Below are 21,244 nucleotides of genomic sequence, written 5' to 3'. Positions count from 1 at the left end.
GTCCTAGGCGCTGAGGCTTTAACCCACAGCGCCATCCGCGCCCCTGCTAGACCAGGCCAAAGGCCCATTGGGCCTAGCATCCTCTTTCTGCAGGATAGTTTTGACCATCACTGCGTCTTAGGGGCAGGAATGCTGTAGTTTAAACTCTGTGTGTGAAGAACTACCTTCTGTTGTCTGTTCCGAATCTTTCGCTATTTAGCTTCATGGGATGTCCCCAAATTCTAGTATTGCGATGAATTCAGTAAATGTTCTCTGCAACAAGGCAGTGTTCTGTTTACATGCAACACGGGAAGATAGCAAATGGTTTTGTAAATACTTGTGGGCATGCCTGCATTTTCTTTGTGCAAAGGCTGCATTTTCACCGCAGCTTAAAACTTACCTCCGGACTCCCCAGTGGCGGTTTTGGGCCTCAGCTGTACATTTGCCGCCTGTCACTTTTCCAAAAGGCTGCATCTGCCGTCTGTTCTGTGTTGATTTCTTCCTTGCCTGGAGCAGAGTTGGCGGGCACATGAGCCCCCAGAAGATAAGAAGGCAGGGCAAGCCAAGTGACCTGGTTTGGCTGCTTGACCCGGATTTGGCACCACAACTGCGACAGGGAGTCTGAGTCATCAGGGCTGTGACCCAGATCTCCATTTTCCGGAGGGGTGGACACTGCTTGTTGGTTTGCTGACTGGCAGCCCCAGTGTACCCTTTGCAGCCAAACCTTCCGATTGTCAGATATTTCTGGGGAAGGAAGGCGCTGGCTCTGTTGGGATGGCAATGGGTGTTTTGTTTTTTAGGCAACATGGTTATTTCATTAGGCAGTTGCAAAGGATGTATGCAAGGTTTTGATTAATTGGAACTCATCTTCAAGTTGGTTGGTTGGTTGAGCAATGAAACCAAACCTGGAAGAGGCAGCCAGGAGAATGGAAAAAATTATGGGGCTGATGGAAACCTTGGTCTGCAGTTTGTAGTAGCTATAAGAAGGAAGGAAGAGTGGTTGGTAGATCTTGGGACTCAAATAAAAAGATCTGATAAATCCATGCCCTCTGCCCTGCCCTGCCCTCTGGGTATTTTATTCCTCACTACATTTTATTGTTTTTTGGGATTTTTTTTTAAAAAAATCATACATACAAACCTGTAGTAAAAGAAATAATAAGGATAGAAGCAGCAAAAATCTTGTCTTGAACATATGTGTTGTAAAATAGAATGATAAATGAATACTGATAATAATAATAATAATAATAATAATAATAATAATAATAATAATTATTATTATTATTATTTATTTGCGGTATACCCTGCCCATCTGACTGGGTCCCCCAAGCCACTCTGGGTGGCTCCCAACAGAACATTAAAAATGTGATAAAATATCAAGCATTAAAACCTTCCCTAAACAGGGATGCCTTCAGATGTCTTCTAAAAGTCAGATAGTTGTTTATTTCCTTGATAACTGAGAAGGCCCTCTGCCTGGTTCCCTGTAACCTCACTTCTCGCAGTGAGGGAACCGCCAGAAGACCCTCGGCACTGGACCTCAGTGTCCGGGCTGAATGATGTGGGTGGAGACACTCCTTCAGGTATACTGGGCTGAGGCCGTTTAGGGCAGGGGTCAGCAACCGTTTTCAGCTGTGGGCCGGTCCACCGTCCCTCAGACCATGTGGTGGGCCAAACTATATTTTGGGTGGGGGGAAATGAATGAATTCCTATGCCCCACAAATAACAAAGAGATGCATTTTAAATAAAAGCACACATTCTACTCATGTAAAAACACGCTGATCCCCAGACTGTTCGCAGGCCGGTTTGAGAAGGCAATTGGGCCGCATCCGGCCTATGGGCCTTAGGTTGCCTACCCCGGTTTAGGGCTTTAAAGGTTAGCACCAGCACTTTGAATTGTGCTCGGAAACATACTGGGACTGACTTTTATGTCAATTTGCCTTATAGAATCAAAGAATTGTAGACCTGGAAGGGACCACAAGCACTTTGTGGCATTTTAAATGCAGAAGATACCAAACAGAATCAAATTTGTCGTGGCAGAGCCAGCTGTGTACAACCGTACTGTGCCGTGTTGGTTTCTCTGATATCAAGCCATGTCCTGCCACCTCTCTGTGGAGAGACCATCTGCAATTTCCTATTGGGATGCTCTCTCCCTCCAAGCAGCAGCAACAACAGCATCAGTTATTAGAACTGCCGGATTATCTGTGATGCTTAAAACAGCGAAAGCAGAATCAGGGGAATCTATTTGTCTTGTGAATGCTTCCCAGAAGCAGCTTCCCAGAACAGCTGAACCCAGATCACACTCTGGGCTCACCTGCACTTCCATTTGCCCAGCCACTTTCTCCCGGGAAACCTGCAGTTTAATGCTGGGTTTTCCATGGACTGCTGTTTGTTCCAATTTATCACGAAAGAGCGGGTTTTCTGGGGGGGAAACAGCAGGTCAAAGGGAAAAACTGCTCAGACCCTTGGCTAGAAAGCAGAAAATCGTTCTGACTGCGCTTTCTAGGCATGGGGCAACTGTAAGTGTAGCTGAGCCCTCCTCCCATCATTTATGTAAAAAGGCACCCTGCCCTGTTGAGTCTTGTAGCCTTGCTTACCATCGCCTGTGGGCCCTGCCCAGCTGCAGGGAGGAAGCTACTCCTCATACAATGCAAGATATGATGCTGCTTAATCCACTTGTAATATTTTAATGGCTCTCTTCCTCTTCCATGGCTCTTGTGTACCGGTATATAACGGCTGCCTTCCTGGTATGTGTGCACAGACTCTTTGTTTTCTCTGCTCCCAGTGTGCTTCCACTGCTGGTTTGGGAAGCAGCGGACCCAGGGTGTTAGCGACAATCCATATTTATCCTGCTGTTTTTTAATGGAATACTTGCAGTTTGATGCATTTCCACCCCAAATGAGATTAGATCCAAACTGAGAAAAGGAACCTAGCTGCGTTTAAGCTCACAGTGTCTACACAGCCTATTTGTCTCTGTTTATAATCAATATATTCTGCAAATCTGCAGCTAAATATTTGGTTGGATCAGTTCAGGACGGGTGAATTTTAGAGCAGGAAGGGCCCTGTTTGCCCTACCATTTGTGTGACAGCCCTTCAGATATTTGATGACAGCTATCGCCTACCCCTAGGCCTAATCTTCTCTTCCCCAGGCTAAACGTACCAATACATTTTAACTATTAGGGCCATATTTTCAGACTCCTTGCCATCCATGTCATCATCCTCTGGACACAATCTAGTTTGTGGTGGTCCTCCTTCAGATTTGCTAACCAGAACTGGACACAGTACTCCAATATGAAATTTACTTTCTTACACAGCAACATTATCTCCTTGGTTTCCTGACCTCCATTCTCTTAAGCTCTAAGGTTGCAGTGCTATACACACTTACATGGGAGTAAGTTCTATTGAACTCAGTAGGACTTACTTCTGAGTAGACAGGCTTGACTTCTCTTTTCCTGCCCCAAAACAAATCCTTTTGTGGGCAGCTGACCTTTCACTTGGCCACACAGAAGCAATACTGTTTGTTAACATTCTTTTGCTGACATCTTCCCCATGAAGACTTACAATGTTTGTGGATGTTCTGTGACATCCACCGTTCAGCGAGTGAAGGAAGGGGCTTTCAGACAACAACTGTTGTGAAGCAAACAAATTTGGGCATTGTACACATTGTGTTTAAAGTGCGTTGTTGCCTACCTCCGGGCCTTGAGAATGGTGCGGGTTAATAATCAAGTATAGAGGCTAAACATTTCTCTTCTCTGTGTTTGTGTGTTACAGGTCCTTGTATAAAGAACAAGCTCTCGAACAGACAAGCAGCCGTGGGGAGCTGAATACTCTGACAGCGTGGCATTCAGATTGGCAGAACCAGGCTGACTTTCTGTGTAAGTGGGGTCTGGCAGCTGTGCCTTAAACTTGGATGAGGTGGATACGAAACAATGCTTTCCTTTTATTAAAGAATTATTACAACAGCCCTGCAGGGTGGGGCAGACCAGGAGCGAGAATGGCTCACTCATCATTGCTGTGTGTGTGGCTGGGCAGGGTCATAGCACAATGCTAGAGTACAGTGGTACCTCAGGTTACGAACTTAATTCGCTCCAGAGATCCGTTCTTAACCTGGAACCGTTCTTATCCTGTGGCGCGCTTTCACTAATGGGGCCTCCCGCCACCGCTGCTCAATTTCCGTTCTCATCCTGGGGCAAAGTTCGCAACCCGGAGCAACTACTTCTGGGTTAGCAGAGTTTTTAACCTGAAGTGTTTGTAACCCGAGGTACCACTGTACATGTTATGCATGGATTTGTCCGGTTAGTTGAAGATTTCCCCCCTTCTGTCCTAAAACTCATGGGAGGAGCTGCTTTGCATTCAGAGGGGTTCAATCCCTACCAGTCAGTATAGAGTCAAATGAACAGTGCTGGCTCCAGGTGGGGTTTTTTTGTTGGTGGGGGAGAGGGTTTTTGCAAGAAGTGGAAGGGCCATAGCATGGTGGTAGACGCCTTGCTTGGCATGCAGAAGTTCCCTGGTTCAATTCCTTCCATCTCTTGGCAGGAGTGGGAAGTAGTCCATTCTAAATCTGCATTGCCAGGCAGTGTAGACTACATTCCCTTCTGTTTTTTTTATAAAAAAGATATTTATTAAAGTTTTCAATTTTTTATGCAAACAAAAAACAAACAAAAAAATTAAAAAGACATATAGTTCATAATACATAGTTTTCAATAACATATTTCTCTGACCTCCTCATACCTCCCCTTCTTGTATTCCATTTCAAATTATTTGTTCAGCAAATCCTTAACTTAAAGCATTACAGCTTATAATAACACCTTGTTTTCTTATCCAATCATTTTTCCATATTCCTTTATACCATTACAGCTAGAAACCACTCAATTTCAATCCAACATCATTCAACATTCCTTAATAGACTACATTCCCTTCTGGACAACTTTCTGGGGCTCACATGCCAGTGGTGGGAGGGGATAGAGGCAATGTTATTTTTTCCTTGGTTCCATTGGCTAGTTTCTACACACACTTCTCCTCCTCCTCCTCCTCCTCCTCCTCCTCCTCCTTCTTCTTCTTCTTTGAATTTATATACTGCCCTATAAATCAAGATATAAAACCACAAAATCAAGATATAAAACCACAAAATACCTAATAAAAATAAAAACAACAACCCAATAGCCCCTGCCCCTCAAAAAAACACATTTTAAAAGGGCATAGGAGGTAATTCGGATCAACCAAAGGCCTGATGACAAAGGAACTTTTTGCCTGGCGCCTAAAGGTGTATAAGGGAGGCGCCAGGTGAACTTCCCTGAGGAGGAGCCACTGCAGAGAAGGCCCGTTCTCGTGTTGACACCCTCTGAACCTCTCAAGGAGGGGGCACACGAAGGAGGGCCTCAGAAGATGATCCCAGGGTCCGGGTAGGTTCATATGGAAAGTGGCGGTCCTTGAGGTATTGCGGTCCTGAGCCGTTTAAGGCTTTATAGGTCAAAACCAGCACTTTGAATTGTACGCCCCTCAGTCCTCCATTCAGACAAGCAAGAAGCCTTATCAGAGTCCAAGGGCGCATCCCAGCCACGTCAAAACACTCAAGGAAGGTGCAAAACAGGACCACTTGAGAGTTTAACCTGTAGAGCCTTGGAATGCTTGTAGATATTCTCTGAGTGAAAGAAGTATGGCTGAGGAGGGAGCATCCCGAGGGCCAGAGAGAAAGGCTTTGAGGTCCGCATTTGCCTCCCAGCCCCAAGGTTTCCCTCCCTCCCCATGGTGGCTCTGGGCAAGGCAGCTTCTCTTATTCCTAAGGTGTCGGAAAATGTGGTGAGTATCTAACCACCACAGTGTTCTGCAGCAGCTTTCAAAATTCGCCAGGTGCATTTTGCACCTGGCTATCAGCCACTTGCAACCAAGTGAAGATGCCCAGGCAGCAGGATGGCGTCTAACATCACCCTCTGGAGGTGCATGCCTGGGGTCTTTGGGTCTTGCCTATTTTCACACACTAACAACACACCCTTTGGAATTCTATCCGTGATATTTTATCTGCACAATCGGAATGAATTTCAGGAACTAAAAGGTTGTACTGTACTGGAAAACTTGGTCCTTTGCTTGCAAATAAAACTGCAAGATTGTGGCCACACCTTGGATTAAAAAATACAGTAGTCCCTTTAATATCTGCTTTGTGGGGGGGGGGGGGGACTGGTTGCCTGTCTCTGAGCTGGAGAGCAAATGCCACAGATTCAGAGGTGCTGTTAAAGAAAGCAAAACTTCAGTTGTTTGGTTCATTCTTTTTTGGGAGGTAAGGAATGCAGTCTGCATAAACTTGTGCGATGCTTTCTTGTTGGTCCTTTGGGAAACTGATGGACTGCTTTTAGATTTTTCTCTCCTTGGAAAACCACTTAGCACAGAGAAGAGAAGTAATTTTCTCCCAGGGTGAGCGGTGTTTGGTGCTGAAGGCCACCTGCCAACTCACACACCACAACCTGAGATCCGCTCACTTGCTCCTGGTGCCAGCCTTAATGGGTTCTACCTGTCCTAGGGGAAACAGCTGCCGTTGATGGATACATCTCCTTAGTGCAGGGTTGCAGACTTGTGAGCACCATCCCACGGCTGCGTCTTGGCAAGCAGAACAATAGCCCAAAGACTTGATGCCGGGTATATTTTGTTAAATTCACACCTTGTCTTTCCATAAATGAAAAAACAAACAAACTGGTAACTATAAGGCAGGAGTGGGGAATTTCAAGCCCAGGTGGCCTAATGCCACCCTACAGGTCTCTCAAGACTCTCCCAGGCCACATCTTCCGCTAGTGCTTTTGTGACAATGTCTCTTGCTTCTCTGGAAGGAAGATGGTTTGTGTTTGTCTAAGTGTGTGTAGATACCTCTGACGTTCCATGGTTGGAATGTAGCCTACTATTCAAAGGTAAGAGTTCCACCTGTGGCTCCACCCACTTTGGCATCTGGCCACGCCCTCTGCTGGTATGCACTCCCCCCCAGTTTGTGATTTCTTTTATTTACTGGGGAATGCAACCCCCAGTAAATAAAAGATTCCCCACCTCTGATTTAGTGGGAACGGTCCCTGGGAACAAATTATGTCAGCTGCCCAGGTACATAAGTGGCTCCTGACCATTTTACCTTAAGAGTGGGGCACATTTGACTCTCCAGACGTTGCCATATTACAGTTCCCAACAGCCCCAGCAAGCATCCCCAATGGCCAGGGATCATGGGAGTTGTAGTTCAGCCACATCAGGAAGACCAAAGGCTCCCCCATCTGCTGTGCACATGGTGCTGGCCTCTGCCGTTGCTGTTCCTCCACTTTGCTTGAGTTACTATGACAGAGGATCGTAGAAGGGACCACAAAGGTCATATAGTCCAATCCCCTGCAATGCAGGGATCTTTTGCCCAATGTGGGGCTCGAACCCACAACCCTGAGATTACAAGTCTCATGCTGTCCTGACTGAGCTATTCAGATAATTTTTAAGAGTTGCAATGCAGAGAAATTCGGCTGTTGAAGCTTCTCTTCCCCACCCTCCCCACAGCCACTACACCTCCATAGAAGGGCCATCTATCTGTAAAAAACATGGCAGAAGAATCCTACGAGTTGAAAGGGACCTGGGAGGTCACCAAGCCCAATACCCTGCTCAGTGCAGGATTCAACTTCAGCCAGGGCCCGTGCTATCCTTAGGCCAGCTAGGCCAGTGTTTCCCAACCTTGGGTCTTCAGCTGTTTTCGGACTACAATCCCCATCATCCCTAACCACTGATTTTGTTAGCTAGGGATGATGGGAGTTGTAGTCCAGAAATAGCTGGAGACCCAAGGTTGGGAAATATTGAGCTAGGCAACCACCTAGGGTGCAGACCTCAGAGGGGAACAGTTTTATACAGATTGGTATAAAATTATTCTGCACTGATAGCAACATTGAACAAATGACTTTGATTGTACGTTAGGTTGATGTAATCAAACCATCAGATACTGAGATATCCGAGCCAGAGGTTATCATAAGAGAACCTTTCTTGGGATTTGTTCCACTAAAGGAAAAGGTGTATATTTGAAAACCCCTTAGAAGAGCTTTGCAAACACTCTGTTCTGCCCCCTACCCCACCCCCTTCCACTCCTTCTTGTGACATTTTTGGGTCACTTCCTGGTTTGGCGCAATGCGTGTGTTCACAATTGCGCACATATTGAACATGTGTAAACCGGTGTGCGGTGGGGGTTGCCTGTACAAGATTTGTAATGAAGCCCTTCCATTTCATGGTAACAATTTGCAAGACGAGAGTGACCGAATTCAACTTCTGTGAACTGATAATATCCATTTAACAAAGAGCGCTGAAATGGCCCCCCAGATAAATCTTAAATTCCCTGCCAAAATCCGAGCAGGTTAGTGAGCTTGAATAGAAGCAAAGCAAAAGTCCTTCTGCTGGAGAATTTCTGGGTGGACTTGGGATGCAGCGTCACAATCCATCATTTTGAAGAAGACCAGACAGACAGGAGGCCAGATGGCCACGGTGTCCTGTCCCCCCACCCCCCGCCACCCTGTGAAAGTGTAAATAGAAAAGCTGTCTGTTTCAGCAGAGGAGCCGTGACAAACGAGGCCTGTCTGAAGGGAGCGGATGAGAGCCACAGATGCAAAGCAGAGCTGGGGAAGGTGGTGAGGTTTAGGAGAGGTTCCTCCAAGGCAGGATTGAGGAGCCATTTTCAGCCTGAGCTCTGCATTCCCTTAAGGCTGGGCAACCTTCCGGAGTCCGTGAGCCCATGGTGAGTGGGGGCAGAGTGGCAAATGTAGATTTTTACATCTGTACAGCAGGCTAGCTCCAAACGAGCAAGGGGTGTTAATAGAGTTCAAGGGCAGGGTTGGGCAATACCTGCTTTTCAGCATCGTAATGCATTGCCAGCGAAACTTCGCGATATGGTGGTATATTACGATGTCGGGAAGGAAGAAGGCAGTTGCTGGCCACGGAGACAATTAGTGTCGCCGTGTGCAGCTTCTGCCTCCTCCTGTTGAGACTGGGTGGGTTGCGCTGCCCCAGGCAGAGCGCATCAGCCGATGTGCCACATGGCGCTACACCGCAGAGCTGCCATCCTCCCCAGACCCGCCAACCGCAGCTTGCCCCCATGTTCTGTTGCTGTGCAAGCGGTGGCTACCAGGAGTCATTGTTCTGCTCGGTGTGAGGAGGAACAGAGGAAGGAAGCAGCCTGCTAACGCTTGTGCGGCCAAAGAAGGAAACTAAGGCTCTGGCAGGCAGGCAGGCAGGCCAGCCCCACTCCCAAGGCCTGCAGCTGGGCCACAGAGGAAGTGGGCAAGCATTGGGCAGCCTTATTGAACTGTGCGATGCTGGCAGCAAGTGGGGCCGGGGATTCACAATACATTGCCTGATGGAAAATTTCTGAAATTAGTTCCATGATTTTAACTCTAATCTGGTTTCAGGCAATGTAGCCCAGGGCTATTCAAGGACATATTCCAGCCAGGCAAAAACACTTGAAGATGGTGCAGAGCAAGACTGGTTGGGTGTGTGGCCTGGGGACAGACAGACAGGACTGCACAGAAGCACTCGCTCCAGCCACATGGAGTCCAGGATGCTGCTTGGTTTTCTGAGGAACTCCAGGCAGTGAATTGGACTTGGTGTTGGCTAGAGCGCAGTCAGTCTGACTGAACAGGTATGAACACACAGCCGGTCCTGCTACATGGTGTCAACTACATTCTTGGGGAATTGCCCAGCGGAGCTGTTTAGAGTAGTGAACTAGCTGGTTCGGACAAGGAAAGCAGTCTTGTGTGTCAGATTTGCTTGCCATTTTGAAGGCAACATAACTTTTACTCATTCTGAATTGGATGCAACAATTGGCCCCGGTCCATTGGAGGTCGCTGGTGCACCATCAAAGAATTTATTACGGGATCAGTTTCAGTTGCTGCAGCTGGAGGATGTGAGCAGAATGTTTTTGGCAGTGAGGCTAACATCGTGCCCTCTTGATTCCTGCACATATTGGCTGATGAAATTAGTAGGAGCAGACTGGTTGGATTGGTCCAGGGGGTGGTTAATAGCTGATTAAGGGAGCAGCCTGGAGACCGAGGGATGTGGTTGAGGAGGGGATGTGGCCTGGGAAGGGCCACCGTGGGCTAAGTAGAGTGGTCTGGAGGGACACATTTGGCCCCCGGACCAGAGATTCTCCACCCTGGCTTAAAGAATTACTGGGAATGCACTGAGGCCTATGGAAAGCATTTTGTAAAGTAATAAGTGCAGATAAAATTGAAGCATGTTTGGATTTGTGAACACACACACAGAGATTATGTTGCATTTTGAGAATTTTCCTTTAAAAGTTTCACTGAGTATTCTGTGTTTGTGTCCGTCTGAGAATATTCTAACTTTGGGGGCTTGTGGCAGCGCCACAAAAATCCCTTTGCGTGCCGGCTGTGGCTGCTGTGAGCAGGATTTAAACATTTTCCGCATCACTGCAAGCTCTATTTTCTCTTTCTCACTCACTCACTCTCTTCGCCAAAAGCTGATTTTACAACTTTTTTAATAAAAACTGCGCACATTCTAAAAGGCTTCCAGAAGACTAGCTGTGTTTCTCTGCTGCAGCAAAAGCAACTGAGAATCCCTTAGTACCTTGAAGATGAGCAAACATTTTATATGGCACAATAAGCTTTTGTGGGATAGAGTTCATTTCATCTGATGCTTCTGATGAATGGCGGTGCATGACGTGATGAATCTGTTCATCTGGAAGGTGTTTCAGGAAACCTTAGTCATTTTTCCTAACTGCGGGGCGGGGGGCAGAGAGAGAGAGAGAGAGAGAGAGAGAGAGAGAGAGAGAGAGATTGGAAACAGTAAGATCCACCTGGCACCTTCACTGACACTATCCCAGGTAGAACCACCGAACATATTTATGCTTATGTTTTCAAATGTAAGTTGCTTGGAGACCTTTGAGCAACAAGCAATTAACAAATCCAATTACTATTAATAATAAAACTGCACAAAGGGCCTTTGGAGAGAGCAACTGCAGCTCATTAGCAGAGCACCTGTTTTGCATGTTGAAGGTTCTCCGTTCCGTTAGTGAATCTGGTGGTGGGAAGGATCTCTGCTGGGACCCTGGAGAGCTGATGCCAGAATTGAGCAAGGCAGACGAATAGTCTTGACGTGGTGTAAGGCAGGCTTCCTCTGCCCTTTTTCTCCCTACAGTTGGTCACAGATAAGATTCCTATGGATCTTAACATCTATGTGATGTGATGCCTTTAGGGACCCTTTCAAGGATCTGGCCCATAGAAGTAATGCCCCCCTCCACCAATAATGGCCATTGCCATTCAAATGGTGTGTGTGCACCACATCATGTAACTGATTATGTGGAGCGGGGCTTACTGGAACCCCACCCAATATTTTATTCAAGTTCGCACCCTGCACTCTAGGAATTCTAGTTCTCTGGGGGGAATGGGGGTCTCCTAACAATTCTCAGCACCCTTAATGAACCACACTTCCCAGGATTCTTTGGGTGAAGCTATGACTTTTACTCTCCTGCCCCGCCTCCCCCCTAAATCTTAGCAGGCAGCTTTTCAGGCTCCCTTTCCTTTTTCTCTCCTGAAGAATCATAGGATTGTAGAGTTGGAAGGGACCTTGGGGGCCATCTAGTCCAACCCCACACAGTGCAGGAATCCTTTGCCCAATGTGGGGCTCAAACCCACAACACTGAGATTAAACAGTCTCTACCAACCGAGCTGTCCTCAGGATAGAGTCAGCATAGAAAATACTATGCCAGGGAAGGAAGGGCTCTGGCTCGGTGGTAGAGCATCTGTGTTGCAGTCAGAAGCCCCTCTCCCCCCTCCCCAGAGCTGCTGCTGCTATTAGTGTGGGTGTAATTGCGCTACAGGAACCAGGTATAAGGTGACTCCCTATAAGGCTGCGTACACTCTACACTTTTAAAGCACATTCAAAGTACTCCTCACTCCCAGCAAGAGTTCTGAGCTTTGTGATTTAGTATATTTTATTTTTCATGAGTAACCAAAGTACATTCAGTGTCTCTGTTTTCAAATCGCAGAGTCCTCCTTACAGGTCAGTGGCATTCAGTTTGTTGAGGGGGGAAGAGAAGTGAGGAGAAAGAGGGGAGGAAATGGAAAGAAGGGAAGGGGAACAGTGAACTTTCATTCTTTTACATAGTATGTGAGCAGAGCTTTTGTGTCAGTGACCTGTGGATAGGTATCTTATTGGGCACTTAGTTTGTTCAGGGTTGCTGGGAATTTTAAGTATGTGAGGGGTAAACTAAAATGCCCAGAATTTTTTTAGAGAAAAGGAACGTGGTTTGAATGTACTTTAACAGGATAGCGTGTACGTCACCTAAGAAAGCTGAGGATCTGTGGCTCCTAAACGGTTAGAGAACAACGTACAGTGGTACCTTGGTTTCCAAACGCCTCCTTGTTGAACGTTTCAGTTCTCGAACAGTGAAAACCCAGAAGTAAATGCTTCCGTTTTCGAAGGTTCCTCAGAACTTGAACATCTGACATGGCTTCCTCTGAGTGCAAAAAGCTCTTGCAACCAATTGGAAGCTGCGCCTCGGTTGTTGAACGTTTTGGAAGCTGAATGATCTTCCAAGAACGGATTACGTTCGACAACCGAGGTACCATTGTACAGTGGTACCTCGGGTTAAGTACTTAATTCGTTCCGGAGATCCGTTCTTAACCTGAAACTGTTCTTAACCTGAAGCACCACTTTAGCTAATGGGGCCTCCTGCTGCCGCCACGCCGCTGGAGCATGATTTCTGTTCTCATCCTGAAGCAAAGTTCTTAACCTGAAGCACTATTTCTGGGTTAGCGGAGTCTGAAACCTGAAGCGTATGTAACCTGAAGCGTATGTAACCTGAGGTACCACTGTATATACATTTTTTAGAATGGACGTAAAAGAATACTTGGTTAGGTATGAGTTGGCCTTGTGCCTGAAGGCTCTCACTGTTCCCTCTTTCACTTCAAGGCAGACGTTGGCCCTGTTGCCGAAATCGCCATGAGCAGCACCCTCTCCCCTACCGACTATGACAGCCTGGAGATCCAGCAGCAGTACAATGACATCAACAACCGCTGGGAAGTGGCTGACGAAGACTGGGACAATGAGAACAGCTCGGCCCGGCTTTTTGAGCGCTCTCGCATCAAGGCGCTGGCAGGTAAAGGGGTGCCAGGGAGCTTGTCGTTTTGCCAAGGCTGAGCTTCCCTGGCACTGTTTGCATTGCGACAGTTTGGCCTTGTGACAAGGGAAGCAATGTGAGCATGTGCAGAGTGTAACTTTTTCTTCCGTAATCTACATCACAGGGTGGCTGTGAAGATAAAATGGAGGCAAGTGGGTGGGCTTATTTATTTTATGTATTAAATTTGTACATGGTACTTCCCCAAAATACATGGGGGATGGGGCTGTCAAAGTCTGCTAGTCATACTGGCTGTGTATTACTTCTAGGATCGGAGGTGCCATGACTCCTAATACCAGTCACTGATGTACCCTATCAGGAGAGCGCTCTTGCAGCAATTAAGGGATAATAAGGGAAATTTTTGTAAATACGTTTGAATTGGAGATGCAGTAAGAAAAATGCATAAAATAAATAATGGCAGAAAGGAAAGGAGGGAAGTTGAGGGGAAGGTCAAGTAGACCTTTTACAAAATTTTTACAAAATATTTGTAAAAGCTGAAAATGAAAAATAAACTTATATATAAAAATGAGAGTGCTCTTGCCCTTATGTCCCGCTTGCAGGCTTCCTGCAGGCACCTATTTGGCCACTGTGAGAAACAGGATGCTGGACTAGATGAACCCCTTTTGGTCTGATCCAGCTTCAGGGGTCCTGTTAGGTTCTTATGGAGGGGAAATCAAGCAAAGTCAGAAACCATTTTTTAAAGTTGCTTGAGAGTCCCCCCTCAATACTTTGCAAGTGCAAGCCAGGCTAACAACTCAACTGTGTTCACTCATTTGAAGGCTGAAATGTAGATTGGGGTAGGAGCAGGGTAAGAATGGATGAGGATGATTTTATTTACTGATTTGATATCCAGCCTTCCTCCTCAGGTTGCCCAGGGTAGCAAACAGATACACAATATAAAATCCTTCAACTGAGTTGAGACTTCATACTTGCAGGACAACTTTAGAAAAGTAGGTCGAAAAATCCTAGCATCTCTGATAGTCAGGGACACTGAAAAGGGGAGAGGAGGGGGAGATATTTCTGTCTAGCTTTTACTGGAAATTATCCAAGGAGTAAAATAAATTTCGACCCATGTGCTCTTGAACTTTCATGCCATTCTGTCCTCTTCTCTCCAAAACACACAAATAAAGTTATTGAGTCATAGTGGTTGCAGCACAGGAACAGAATAGTCTTGACAGCAGCTGCAAGGGGAAGCCTTGTAACAAGCACACAGTGCCCCAAAGTATGATGGGAGTTGTAGGCAGCCTTTGGAACGGCAGAGTCACACCATTGTACAGGGTGATTTGAATGTTAAGTCTGCCACGTGTTCCTAGGAAGGAATGCCTTAGACAGAGCTATGGGTATATTCTCCACCTTTGCAGGGGCTTGCAAACTGATGTTTAGGTAGAGAGTCTTCCTAGGCTTATACAGTGGTACTTTGGGTTACGAACTTAATTCGTTCCGGAGGTCCGTTCTTAACCCAAAACTGTTCTTATCCTGAGGAGCGCTTTCGCTAATGGGGCCTCCCACTGCCGTCGCGCCACCACCGCGCAATTTCCATTCTCATCCTGGGGCAAAGTTCGCAACCCGGAGCAACTACCGTATTTTTCGCACCATAGGACGCACTTTTTCCCTCCTAAAAAGCAAGGGAAAATGTGTGTGCGTCCTATGGAGCGAATGCAGGCTTTCGCTGAAGCCTGGAAAGTGAGAGGGGTCGGTGCGCACCGACCCCTCTCGCTCTCCAGGCTTCAGGAAGCTATCCGCTAGCCGTGGGAGACCCAGCTCTCCCACGGCTAGCGGAGCGCTGCATTAATCCCGAAGCTTGGGGCGTGCGGAGCTCAGCACGCCCCAAGCTTCTGGGTGCCGGCAAGGTCTCCGCTAGCCGTCTAGACCTTGCCGGCACCCAGAAGCTTGGGGCGCGCTGAGCTCCGCAGCCCCAAGCTTCGGGATTAGCGCTCCGCTAGCCGTGTCTAGGCTGCGGATAGCAGCCTGCTTCCCGGAGCGTCGGGCGCCCTGAAAGCAGAGCGCCCGGCGCTTCGGGAACACATCCGCAGCCTAGGCAACCCTGCGGGAGGTCCCGCAGGGATGTCTAGGCTGCGGATAGCAGCCTGCTTCCCGGAGCGTCGGGCGCCCTGAAAGCAGAGCGCCCGGCGCTTCGGGAACACATCCGCAGCCTAGGCAACCCTGCGGGAGGTCCCGCAGGGATGTCTAGGCTGCGGATAGCAGCCTGCTTCCCGGAGCGTCGGGCGCCCTGAAAGCAGAGCGCCCGGCGCTTCGGGAACACATCCGCAGCGTGGGGAGCCCTGCAGGAGTTCCCCGCAGGGTTTCCCACGCTGCGGATAGCAGCCTGCAGCCCGGCGGGCGGGGCGCCCTGAAGGAGGGCGCCTCTCGCGCGGGCAGACATCGGCCAGCCCCACAAGCTCGGGGGACAGCAGGGAGGCGCAGCGCCACTATCCCGCTGTTCCCCGACCTGGTTCGGTTTCCCTGACCTGCTTTTGGGGGGGAAATAAAGGGAAAATTTTTTTCCTTAATTTCCCCCCAAAAAAACTAGGTGCGCCCTATGGTCCGGTGCGTCCAATCGTGCGAAAAATACGGTACTTTCGGGTTAGCAGAGTTTGTAACCCGAAGCATTTGTAACCCGAGGTACCACTGTATTGTGGAGAGGCACTCAGCTCATGCTCCAGTGCACCATTCAATGGATCGTGGCTCTCATATTTCACACAGCTTCTTTGGCACTGCAAAAATGTTTTTGATCACTTATATCAGTGGTGCTTTCCCTTCCTTTTAATTGAAAAAGTTTTCTAGCACACTTGGCTCTGTTCTTTCACCTAGCACTAGAAAGTCAGGTCTCTCTTCCTCCCATTTGTCCGATAGGGAGAGTGAGGCTGGCTTGCCCAAATTTTATACCAAGAGTCTGTGGCAGAGACTTTGGAGACGTGGAAGGGAGGTTCTCCAGATCCAATCCCAGAACTCTGTCTGCAGGATTGTACTGTTCTGTCTTGGGGGAAACTGAAACACGCAGCAGTTGAATCCAGATGGTTTCTGGCTCCAAGAGCCCAAAGCGGTATTCCTTCTCTCCCTTCTCTTGTCTGTCACTGTTGGTTGCCTGTTGCACTTTGCTCCCAGTGCAAACGGCCTTGCTTTTCTGTTTACCTGGCTGGGTGGGTGGGTGGCTGCTGTGCTTAGACCAGCTCCAAAGAATGAGACACCTCCTACATGCATGAATCCAGTCTAAGTCTCAGCTTGGGGGTACTTTCCTCAAGGAAGACAGGGACATTGGCCCACAGGAATATCAGCAGGGCATTCCAATTATTGGTGATGTTCAGGGATGAGTGCCACTACATGGCCAAAACCACACCACCCACACTGGCAGAAATGCTAAACAGGAGCATTCCCCACTGTAGCATTTTGTTACAGCTTACCTTTGTTAACTCCTAATTGCAGTGTGTTTACCCCAGTTCTTCACCTGCTTTTGCTATTTGGGTGTGGGTGTGTGGGTGTTCAACCACTAACTTGGGGTGGAACCATTTCATATATCACGTTTTTGCCATTATTGCACTAGCTGCTTATAATTATTTATCTGTGGTTCCCAGTTATTAATCAGTGGTTCCCAAACTCCGCCCCCCATGGACCACTTGCTGAGGGTCTTGGAGGACACTTAATGATTTTTCTGCCTGTTGTAGTGATTATAATGTGCTGTGCTAGGTGCTGGATGATTTTTAATTGTATTATTTATTATATCTTGGATTACAGTTTGAATTCCATATAATGCAAATTGTAGTACAATATTCAAATTGTATACAATATTCAAAAGCCATAAGAATACAGTTAAAAAGCAATATGAACATTTAATGTGATGGATGTGCCGACTCTTTAATCACGAATCCACAGACACATCGTGGACCTCCTGAATGGCCCGTGGACCACAGTTTGGAAACCCCTGATTTAAATGATTGATTGTAATTGTTGGTAGTAGTTTTGTCTAATTAATTCTGATACTTTGCTTGCTGATCTGCATACAGTGGTACCTCGGGATGTGAACGGGATCCGTTCCGGAGCCCCGTTCACATCCAGAAGCAAACGTAACTAGCAACGGCATGTCTATGCATGCGCGCATCACTTTTCGCCGCTTCTGCACATGCGTGTGACGTCATTTTGAGCGCATGCGCGTGCGGCGAAACCCGGTAGTAACGTGCTCCGTTACTTCCGGCTTGCCATGGAGCACAACTCGAATTCGCTCAACATGAAGCATATTCAACCCAAGGCATGACTGTATATTGTTTTGTCCTTTCTATGAATTGGTGTACAGTACAACCTTGACTTACCACCGCCCCTACTCATGAACAATCCGACTCGCGACCGCGGCAAACCCGGAAGTAAATATTGGGTTTGCTGTGATTCGTGCACGCACAGAAGCGGCTTCTGCCGACTGAACATGCACAGAAGTGGCTGTGATTCGTGCACGCACAGAAGCGGCTTCTGCCGACTGAACATGCACAGAAGCGGCTGCTGCCATCTGCACATGCACAGAACGGGGCTGCCGCTGAATGCGCATGTGCAAAACGGTGCTTCTCCCAGTAACCTGGATCGACTCATGAACGGACCTCCGGAACGGATTCCGTACGTGAGTAAAGGTTCTGCTATATGCTCTACCACTGAGCTAAAGCCCTTCCCTAAGGGCAGTATGCCCCAGGGTGGTCCTCTACCTCCTTGCACAAGCCTTACTGAAGTGAACAGAAACTATGTAAGACAGGCCTGCCTGCCTTTTCATTTGTATACTACTTTTCTAGGGCACATAAACAACAACATTATACAATGGAAAATCACATAAAATAGGGGTTACCAAATCTTGGGCCCACGGGGACATTTGCAAACTATTAATTGTTGCCATTCACACAGTGTATCCTGTTCTGTTGGTTGCAATGGAATACTTGTTTCAAGCCAGGTTTTTTTTTTGGGGGGGGTTGTGCCCCGTGGGTACCAGAGAAGGCCTCTATGGGAGCCACATTTGTGACCCTGTGGTATAACAGTTGGATTCAGTGGGGAAAATTCATGATGAAAAGTACAATTGCAGAACAGTTAAAATCAATTACCATAAAATATAACAATGCATTTTTATCCAATATTACAAGAGAAGTTCAACTAGCAAAACATAGGAAAACAATGGAACAAAACTGCTCCCAACGCATACAATAAATTGTTTATAATCATTATGTGCACCCAAAATAATAACAGCAAAGATGCAATATGTAAAATGTTCCCTATTGGGGGGGGGACTGTGGAGAGGAAACAGGGCATTTTGGGGCAGAGGTGTCCCCAAATTTCTGAATGGGAAGTAATGGAAGATTTAAAATGAATGCTCCCATCCTAAATTGATTTTCTCTGGATTAAATCTCAACCTAATTCGCTGTCAAGTAAGCATGCTTAGCATTACAGCCTGATTTTGATGAAAATCGTATTTCTGCCTTAGCTTTTAAAAGCAACCCGAATACTTTGCTGGGGTAGGGGTACTTGCCCCACCCCCACCCTTTGGTGCTGCCCCTTTCTCAGACCTCCAACTTGTAGTCTTTTGCCCGTGATGCTGCCTTGTGTATTTGTATTTAGACTCTGGGATTCCCCCACCCCGCCACCCTTTTTTGCGAAGGGTAGATTGGCTTTATGAGGGACTGGGATCATTATTTATCACAACCCGCAAGGGGAAAGTGCCAGCAAACACGAGATAGCCAAACGGAGGCAGAAGCCAAGGACACAGCAAGCCGGCCTTGGGCCTGGGCTCCGATAGCGCGAGCAAGTGTGGCCTTGAGTAATCCCAAAATGAGCATCGGGGGGAAGGGCCATAGTTCAGTAACGGAGCATCTGCAGAAGATCCTAGGTTCAATCCCCAACGGCATGGCATCTCCAGGTGGGGCTGTCTCCCCATCTGAAACGCCCCCCCAACCCGAGACCCTCTGCCAGCCCACATCTTGAGCTGCTGGGTGATGGACCAAGAGCCTGATTTCGTATCCAGCAGCTTCCTGCAGTTGCTAAACTCTGCCGCTACCTCAGCGTCTCCAGCCCTGTTAACGGCTGGGGGAGGATTGCGAGGGAAAGGCGGCCTGGGAGAGTCAGTAAACAGTCACTTAATGACAGTCTGGGATGATACCAAGCAGGGTGGGGCGGCCAGGCAGGCAGGAAATACTGGAAGCCAGTGGTGGCAGCGGCGGGTGGGGGGCACCCTGGGTGTGTGTTTTATGTGTGTGGGGAGTTCCAGTCATTGCTGAAGATCAAGGGCAAGGCAGCTGTTTCTCTGTCAAATTGCTTTGGGTTGCCGGAGGAGGAATTTATTGTTGTTTTTGTTCTTAATCGTTTAACTACATCCGTATCTCACTTTCCCCTCCAAAGAGCTCAAGGTGGTTTACATGGCTGCCGCCCCTCCCCCATTTTCCCTCAGAACCACCCGGTGAGGTAGGTTAGGCTGAGAGGCAGTGACCGGCTCAAGGTCACCTGGTGGCTGAGCAGAGATTGAAACCCTGGACTACATGCACACTGTACACTTAAAGCACTATGATTCCCTTTCATAAACTGTTATGGCTTTCGGGGCCCCCACAAAGGATTCTGGGGTTAAGGGTGCTGAGAGTTGTGAGGTGATCTCTATTCCCCTCACAGAGCTACAAAGTTCTGAGTGGTTTCACCAACAATGGCTCTTCACAGGGGATTCTGGGAATTGTGGCTCATAGCACTTAAAATGTACAGTGTGAATGTGGCCTGCCGTTCTAACTGCTTTGAGTTCCACAGAGCTCTTTTGCAAGCAGAGATGCTCAAAGTAGTGGTGGGGAACTATCATGCAAGAAAACATAAAACAGATGAACCAGGGTTGTTGTGGAGAACCTAATCAAGGGGGTGGGGGGATGGGACTGGCAGGCTTCAACCACCCATTGCTCTCAGTAGCCTGGCCTGGAGTGTCTGTCCTCCTAAGTCCCTGTAAAAGCTTCCTGTGCTTGCTGGGTGTGGAGAGTAGACAGTCTGCATTTGTTCAGAGATGTTCTCTTCTTGGTGATTATGTGAAGGGCCCAAAAGCTGGGTCTTGCATTTGAAAAGCCCATTCTGGAGTGCAGGGTTGGTTCAGATGAATAAGGCCCCAACTAATGACAGGTGAAGCTCAGCGGATGGCCATGCCTTCTAACTGTCGAAATTCCACATCTGACCTGAAGAAGAGTCCTGTGTAACTCCAGAAGCTTACACAACAAAACTGTGAATCCACACTAGACCTTTTCAGCTTGTTCCTGTTTGGATGACTGGGAGAAACAGCTTTCTGAGGGGGAAACAGGGAGGCAGGTATAGGGCCAAAGAGTCACTTTGCTGGCCCCACAAGGGTACTGGCAGGCCTGGAGGATTCATGGCCCAGCCTGACAGCCACACAAAACAGACAATGGGATGCAAATCCTTCATTGTTTGACCCTGGCGGCTGGCTGAGCTCATCTGTCCCTGTCCAGCACCCCGCCCCCCCTTTTGGAATAGCTAGGAAACCAGCTGTCCTGTTCCTTCCCTACCCTTCTTGCTATCTTCCCCCGCTTGTGTGCCCACAAGATCACCTGCTACTTGCTATTAAGGCCAGAAACCCACAGTCCCAGATCCACAAATCCTACCTCACGTCTTAGAAGAAGGTACTTTGCACATGTTCAAAAGGTTTTGCATTGTTGTTGTTTCACCTGTGGGTTCTGCAGATAAAACAGTTTTAGGGACTAAACTATGGTGGCCAGCTAACCCTCCCCATTTTACAGATTGGGAAGAGGAACAGGCAAAGAGGGGGAGAGGGGCTTCTCTAAGGCCATGGGATAGCTCTAGGCGTCTTTAAACCCAGCTCTCCCAAGAACAGGAGAATACAGGAGACAAAGACAGGACTAGAGATTATGCTCTTTTACAAAGTACTGCGTGAGAGCCGGTGTGATGTAGTGGTTAGAGATGTCAGACTAGGACCTGGGGGGCCTAGGGTTCAAATCCCCCCCCCACTCAGCCAACATACTCACAGGGTAACTTTGCGTCACTACTTCCTGTCCCTCAGCCTAACCTACCTCACAGGATTGTTGCGAGGATAAAATGTTTGGGGTAGGGTGAGGTCCTTGGAGGAAAAGAGGGATGTATATGTCGTAGTGATATCTTAAAAAGAAAAAGAAACTGCACACCTGA

General features: G+C 47.8%; 1 protein-coding gene across 3 annotated transcripts in view; it reads left to right on the top strand.

The window, feature by feature from the left end:
* Positions 1 to 21,244, top strand: part of SPTBN2 (spectrin beta, non-erythrocytic 2) — a 99,995-nt gene that overhangs the window by 28,572 nt on the left and 50,179 nt on the right. The window contains exons 2-4 of one of the 3 annotated variants that reach the window (XM_053369563.1): positions 3,745 to 3,848; positions 12,895 to 13,081; positions 19,067 to 19,077. In XM_053369563.1, coding sequence (XP_053225538.1) covers positions 12,925 to 13,081; positions 19,067 to 19,077 — 168 coding nt within the window. In that variant the 5' untranslated portion in view covers positions 3,745 to 3,848; positions 12,895 to 12,924. The remainder of the gene's footprint in view (positions 1 to 3,744; positions 3,849 to 12,894; positions 13,082 to 19,066; positions 19,078 to 21,244) is intronic. The other 2 variants (XM_053369560.1, XM_053369561.1) reach the window with 2 other exon arrangements.

Source organism: Podarcis raffonei, chromosome 16, assembly GCF_027172205.1.
Source record: "Podarcis raffonei isolate rPodRaf1 chromosome 16, rPodRaf1.pri, whole genome shotgun sequence".
Lineage (NCBI taxonomy): Eukaryota > Metazoa > Chordata > Lepidosauria > Squamata > Lacertidae > Podarcis > Podarcis raffonei.
The sequence above is the reverse complement of the archived record's forward strand: the minus strand, read 5'-3'. Positions and strand labels throughout refer to the sequence as shown.